The 7,355-nt window shown below is 40.2% G+C and overlaps 1 protein-coding gene across 1 annotated transcript; it reads right to left on the bottom strand.

Annotated features, from left to right (window-relative positions):
• Window positions 1-2,833: 2,833 nt before the first annotated feature.
• LOC132959730 (homeobox protein engrailed-1-B-like) lies at window positions 2,834-6,747 on the bottom strand. The gene is made up of 2 exons (XM_061032919.1): window positions 5,930-6,747; window positions 2,834-3,640 (listed from the first exon to the last, which is right to left on the bottom strand). Exons 1-2 carry the CDS (start codon window positions 6,465-6,467, stop codon window positions 3,321-3,323), a joined length of 858 nt encoding a protein of 285 aa, XP_060888902.1. The 5' UTR covers window positions 6,468-6,747; the 3' UTR covers window positions 2,834-3,320.
• Window positions 6,748-7,355: the final 608 nt, after the last annotated feature.

The following is a 7,355-nucleotide window of genomic DNA, read 5'->3' on the forward strand; positions in this document are numbered from 1 at the left end:
ACTCTCGCCCCTTCAAAAAAAAAAATCCGAGATTTCCAGTGTGTATTCTCCTTTTATTGCTTTCATTTGCATATAAATTAAATCCATATTGTGCCTGCGAGGCAGACTATGCTAACTATGCAAACGATCCCTGGCTTTTCTTTGTTTTACAGATAAAAACCCTCGGCTTCCTAAAATGACAAGGTGGGAGGGGGAGAGAGAGAGAGAGGAATCCTCTCGCTGTTTCATAATTGTATGAATTTTAAATACATTGTCATAGAATCCTCTTCCGCATTCACAGCAGGGGAGCAGCTATCATTAGAATATTAGAGCTGTGGGGTTAGCTGACCGTGAAGAGCCAGGGCAAGCCTCTTCACCTCTGATTATACATGCAGACCAGATGGCAACCAAAAAAAGGCTCGATTTGGAAACACATTAGGCTACTTTGTTTTTCCGAAACAGAACTAACACTTTTTTTTATTTCCTGGTGAATTTAAGTGACTGAAATGTGCAACAAAAAAAAACATTGTGTCAATAAAATGTTGCATATTTTAAAAATATGTGTGACATGCTCATTCCTAATTTCCGTAAATAGTGAGAATGAAGTTTCCTAATTTTGCTGTGGTTGCCCACGTTGACTCACTGCTGCAGAGAAAGTGACCTGACGAGATGTGAGTCAGGTGCCAAAGTTTGGCCCGGATGCTTTCTCAAATGAATTCTGATCTATGTTTTCAAAAAGATATATTACAGAAAGATAATGTCTGACCGTCTTTTTCCCCTTTTCGGCTATAATTCAAGTTTGCATACATTCACAGAAACATAATTTACTATGAAGAAGCATATTGAAAACACACACCAAGCTTTAAAAAAAAAGATTTATAAAACGTTAAAGTTGCAGAATAACCTGATATAAAAACAAACTCCCCCGCTCGTCATAATTGAAATCAATTACGCACACGCTCCGCTGTCCGCTTATTAAATCTCAGCTCTATAGGCAGAGCTGAACGCAAACGCAGCAACACGCAGGCTGCGTGGAAATAATTAAAACGCCTGAAAAGCGGAGGGCCGTGAACTCGCTCCCTTCGCTACTCCTCTGCAGGCTTGTTATCTCTTAATTAAATACTCCGATTCCGCGATCAAGTTGCATTTAGCCTAAACGATGTCACAAACACGTCATATACATTTCTGTCGACGGAGGCCGAGTTGGTTTTTTTTTCTTCTGACTGTTACATCAAATCTCCTACTGTGCAATTTACCTTTACTGCAAAGTGTGCAATACATATTTCTATTTTTTCTTTCTTTTTTACTTTTCAATATTTCCTCTACATGTGAAATATAAACATTTTAAATGCTTTTTAATTTTTAATTTTTACTTCTTTTTTTACAGTGTAAAGTAGCCTCTGATATCTCCTCTTACTTTAAAGTTGTGTGTATGTTTGTGCACTTTAAGATGAACATGAAGCACTTCTAACTTCGTTGTGCAATTGCATAATGATAATTAGAAAATCAACTAATAAAAAATTAAATAAATAAAAAATTCACTAAAATAATGAAAAATATGCCAAACTTTACAAATAAATCTCATTCGTAGGATGCTATTTGTTCAGTAAGGATGGACATATTTTGCAAATAGAGGAGGACGTGGTGAACACTCAGAGTAAACTTCCGAACTCTAAATCGGATAATTTATCTTTTTGTTACTTATAACAAAAAATGTTGAACACAGTTATTATTATTTATTCTGAAGTTTTTTAGATTTTTAGTACAATGTAAATATGTTTCGATCTTATCCCTGGAGATCACAGAAGTCAAAGGGAACACTTTTAACACTTAATGACGTTAGGAATCATTTATTTTTTTCCCCCAGCTCAAATTTTAAAGAACAGGAATTCGACCTTGTTCGATTAATCGGCAATGGGTGTATATTGCAAACAACACTTGCATGATGAGTCAAATGTATGCAGACACCTAAAAATGTTTCTTTTTCTGCTCTGTCACACACACACACACACACACACGCACACACTTCGGAACACACAGCCAGTGTCACAGAGTTCACAGCCAGACTATGACACAGGAAACAGAGGTCATACAAGGCCAAACACCCCCCCCCCCCCTCCCTAAAAAAAAAAAAAAAAAAAAAAAAAGATTGCAGTTTCAAATGGTTTAAAGAAAAAACATCTCACACTGATGGATGTTCTTCAATTCATTCATCAAGGCTCCTACTACTACATCACGTGACCCGGACTGAAACCGTAGAAGATGTCGGAGGTGGTGAAAGCCCAAATTAATTTAATAGGTGAAATGTAATCTGTGAGACAGCAGCAGGAAGCAGCTTCTGATTTCTGACTGTGAAACTGGAACTGCAGAAGTGTATGTGTGTGTGTGTGTGTGTGTGTGTGTGTGTGTGTGTGTGTGCGTGCGTGTGCGTGTGCGTGTGTGTGTGTGTGTGTGTGTGTGTGTGTGTGTGCGTGTGTGTGTGTGTGTGTGTGTGTGTGTGTGTGTGTGTGTGTGCGTGTGTGTGTGTGCGTGTGTGTGTGTGTGTGTACGGGATATTTTGGTATCGAACCAATCACCTCTCAATTATAAGACCAACATATTTATTAATAATAATAATAATGCAGGTTTATTGCAGGTAACAATAAGGTTAAGAAGACTTTAACCGGATGTAGCTTTAAATTGTATTCTCACGGTTTTTTTTAATTGATTTAATAATCAATTAAAAGGATTTCAAGATAAATTCTCGCTCGATTTGTGAATAAAAGAAACAAAAATTGCTAACCGTGTAGGCTACGTCACCATAATTTATCAACTTCCGCTTGGTCCACTTGACAAAATTATTTATTAGAACTGTTAAAGAGTTTGTCTGTATTGTTTTAAGGAAAGTTACGACAGAAAGAAAAAGATGAAGTCCACCCTGTACCGTTCTCTGTCTTTATTTCAGACTACACGTCAACATGTGGAAATCTTTGGCTTGTTTTGAAGTCTGCGGATTGATGTGCTGAAGGGAAATGTGGCAACAAAAAAAAATGGGGGGACAGGGGGGACCACACATTAAAAACAAAAAAAAAACTCGAATCAAATAGACATCCTTAAAAAAAAAAATGATAACATGACTGAAAGGACCCGGATGAGATATGAGCCTGAAATTAAATATACGTATACAACATGGTAGCTGTTTGGCTATATAAACTTTAATAACGTTTATTTATATAATTAATACTGTTACCATTAAGAGAAATCTGTGTTTTTTTAAATAGCGTTTTCCCACTTCCGGTTCATTGTTCATTGTCTCCAGAAGCCAAAAAAAAAAGTCAGGTTTATAGAGTCCCGGGACCCCTTCATTCACTGTCCTCCTTGTCCTCCTGGACGGTGGTCGTGGAGTGGTTGTACAGTCCTTGAGCCATGAGCTGCATGGCGAGGCCGTTTTTGTACCCGGTGGCCTTTTTGATCTTGGCCCTCTTATTCTGGAACCAGATCTTGATTTGGGACTCGTTCAGATTGAGTTCCTGGGCCAGGGCCTGTCTCCGCTGCTCCGTGATGTACCGGTTGGCCTGGAACTCGTTTTTCAGTCTCTGCAGCTGCTCGGCCGTGAACGCCGTCCTGGGCCGCTTGTCCTCCTTGGTGCTCTTCTTCTTTTTCAGTTTGCGTGTCCTCGGGCCTGGTGTGGAAACAACAGTGGAAATACAAATATTTATTTTACGGCTGGAGCGTGGGCACAACGCGGCGCATCGAATAACCGATTATTGCGGCCTGTTCTGAATATTATCTACATGTTTTAAATCACCCAAAAGTGATCTGAATGACTTGATCAGTGAGTCAACCACCATGCAGGCTGTGTTCACCACAAAAAGAGTTCATATACAAAAAAAAAAAAAAAAAATTTAAGGCTATAGAAATGTTTGAAAAGGCCAATTTTCCTTTAAAATCAATGATCTAAAAACACGTGTAACAAATTCACACACATGAACTTAGCTCTCATTAATTGTATATTAATTCATATTTAACTCATTTTAATCTCTCCAAGTCATATTATGGTAAGATAATAAAATAACAACAGACCAAGTAACCCGGATGCCGACGTTGAAGAAACTGCTCAAATGAGTTTTTATAGACATGCAGGTCCCTGACCCTTCACATCTTTTGATACATCGCGCATTAACAGTAAGTCTCAGTGGGTTTAAAAAACCTTTGGAGGTGTGTGTGTGTGTGTGTGTGTGTGTGTGTGTGTGTGTGTGTGTGTGTGTGTGTGTGTGTGTGTGTGTGTGTGTGTGTGTGTGTGTGTGTGTGTGTCTGGTACATCCGATCCAAGAGTTCCCTTTGTCTGTTATACTCAAGCCAAAATCAAGCAACCCCTCTACCACTGCTCAAATGCTTTCCGACAGGATTGACACTGTGAAGCACACATCGCACTTTTATATGAAAGAAAACAATTCACAACAATCATCAAGACATCACGCAGCTAGAAGTAGGATTTGCATTATCACGACAGTCAAATAAATAACCGTATTTACACGCCATTAGAGTGATTATTTCCACACACATTCTGTGTAGAATAAGAGGCAAGGAAAAATCTGCATCTTCATTCTCAATACTTTTGACATTTTTTTAGACGTAATTACCATCAGGGTTGTAGTAATAAAAAAACAATATGCTTCATAGGCCTCTTCTGTTTCACATTGCATATGCTGCAGGAGGATGCTGCATCAACTATAATGCACAATTTCCATATTTGATAATGAGGAAACATCGTTATCTCCTCTTCCAGCTGTTACGTTGCAACGTTACGCATCATGCACCATCTCCAACTTTGTCACCGGACACTGAACGCACCATCAGGACCAATCACTTCAGCCCCTACAATCATAAAAGGCAATCACGTAACCTAAGCAACAGGGGTTGAGAGAAAACCTCTTAAATAAGACAAATTGTTTGGTATAGCATATTCTCGATAGGTTTTATTTTGAAAATATATGGCTGACAAACCCCCACGTATCAGCACGTTCCAGCTACTAATGAACACAATTAGACTTCTCTTGTATTATTTATAGCAAAAACATCAAATTATGCAATTAAAATGTCTGGAATAATGTTGTCGTTGGTGTTTAGATTATGACGTCATACGCTGCTGTTTTAAGCATTTTCAGAAAGTAGTTTATCAATACTTTAATTTTCTGAGTATGCTACTTTTGAATCTATTTTTTTTTTTGCTCACAATACCAGGACTGCACACGTTAAAACTGCCAATCTTTTCATCATACAATGTGAGCTTTTATAGGCTACATTTTTTGGAACATAACGCCTCGCGTAAAGATTCAGGATGATCTGTATTTTAACACACAAAGGTGAGAACTTTTTCTTGGCCTCTTTTGGAAGAATTCTGCAGCCATTAAAAAAAGGGGTGGAGGGGACAAAGGCACTGTTATTATCATTATTATTATAATTATTATTATTATTATTTTAATCATCTCAAATTGACAACCCTAACCACACATTAAGGCCTCATGCTGCAACATTAAGGGAACATTTCAAAATAAAATCACGCATTGAACTGCAGGGGAAAAAAAATATTGTGTGGGGATTTATATTGTGTAGAAAAAAATAAATATGTAACCATTTAGACAGAAGACACTCGCCCTATATGCGATTTTTTTCTGTGTGTGTGTGTGTGTGTAAATAAATAGATGTATTTTTTTTGTTCAGTGACCGTTTGCTTCCACTTTCACTTTGTTTAAAACAATATTTTTCTTTAATTCTGCAACATGTTTTTTTTTTCTTGCGTTTCTAAACTCTGTTTGAATAAAAAAAGTTAAAAAATAAAATAAACTCCCTGAAAAACACGATGATGAATAGTAGACTATTTCTCACAGTAAATGGAGATTTAAAAGACAACACAGTGCTCAGCTGTCAAATACCCCAGGCGGTGTGATTTGGGGACTATTAGCCTTACCAGATGAGGGCCGGTCCGAGTACCGAGTACAGTACACCCAAGCGGGCCACAGCATTTGCGCGCTGTCTTTGGTTCTGGGCGGAGATCCTCCATTGCTGCCACTCATAACCATAATAGAAGAAGGGCTATCCGCGTATCTTCCTGCCCCGTTGCTCGCCGCTTCGCCCTGTTTCGACGAGTTCTGCTTGGACGAGGGCGACGAGGACGTGGAAGACGACGAGGAGGAGGAGGAGGAGGGCGAAGAAGAGGTGCTGTCACTGCTGCAGTTGGAGTCCAGGCATGCCGGCGTCAACCTCGCTCCCAGCGGGTTGACGTTCTCTCTGCCGGGCATCTGGCTCCGGTCTCGGTAGCCCTGCTCCTTCCTGCAGCCGAAGTCCGGCCGGAGGATGTTGTCGATGAAAAAGTTCGTGGTCCTGTGGGCTTGCTGGGCAGCCTGGTGCGGGATAATCATGGCGGGGGATGGAAGATTCGGTGAAAGGGACATGCTCTCCTCCTCGGTCGAGTCCCGTCCGCTCTTGGCTTCCTTTTGCTCCTCCATAGCTGAGAAAAATCTGGCCTTTCCCGAGCCAAAACTCCACTTGTTGCTCGCGCTCCCGCCCCCCTTTTTCGGTATCCAGTTTAGACGCGCCGCATGTATAAACAAGCCTCCCGCTTCAACGAGTAAACACCTGAGTGTGTTGTTCTTTTCTCTTACTCACATCGTCTCCTCACACCCTTCAGACACTTGGCATAGCCTCCACGTTATACCCAGTGTCCCTGACTCTCCCTGGTGCAGCATAATATCTGGAGTATCTGCGCGTCCTGGACTCTCCTAAACCGTTATCTCCCCCCCCCGACCCCCCCCCCCCCCCCCCCCCCCCCCCCCCCCCCCCCCCCCCCCCCCCCCCTCCTCCCCGTGTGTTTTTTTCCTCCCTTTCTCTTACACCCAGCCGGAAGCACGTGTGCGCGTACACACAGTGCAGCGGACCAATCCACTGCAGGGAATCGAGCCCGTCGCAAAATGACGACGTCCAATTAGGACTCGGGAGCCAAGCCATTACGTGCATACACATAATGTACAAAAGCAAAACAAAAACAACAGAGAGAAATACAACATTCGTATTTTTTACACAAAGGATGTATGTCTTTTTTCCTTTTCTTTTACATTTTCCGAACACTTTATTTTATTTTATAAATTATTATTTACAGCGGAGATTATAACAAACTGAATAGAGAAAACAGCCATTGACTTTTAATTACTTTAACAGTTTAGCTGACTGCCTACAAACTTATTACCTCCTTGCAATGAAAAAAATAAATCTACTTGGACTGTTTTTTTTTACGCCATAAACGACAATAAATTATCATAAAAAGCATTTTACTGAAAAGGATAGATTTGTAAGAATGATCAGAAAACAAAACACAACCAAAAATCTTGTTCTGAGAT

This window comes from Labrus mixtus, chromosome 24, assembly GCF_963584025.1.
Source record: "Labrus mixtus chromosome 24, fLabMix1.1, whole genome shotgun sequence".
NCBI classification, from domain to species: Eukaryota; Metazoa; Chordata; class Actinopteri; order Labriformes; family Labridae; genus Labrus; species Labrus mixtus.

Bases quoted from the DNA above. Each gene is read 5' to 3' on its own strand.
- LOC132959730 (XM_061032919.1), bottom strand. From the start codon at position 6,467: ATGGAGGAGCAAAAGGAAGCCAAGAGCGGACGGGACTCGACCGAGGAG. The intron at 3,641-5,929 runs GTAAGGCTAATA...TTTCCACACCAG, and splicing joins CTCGGACCGGCCCTCATCTG to GCCCGAGGACACGCAAACTG.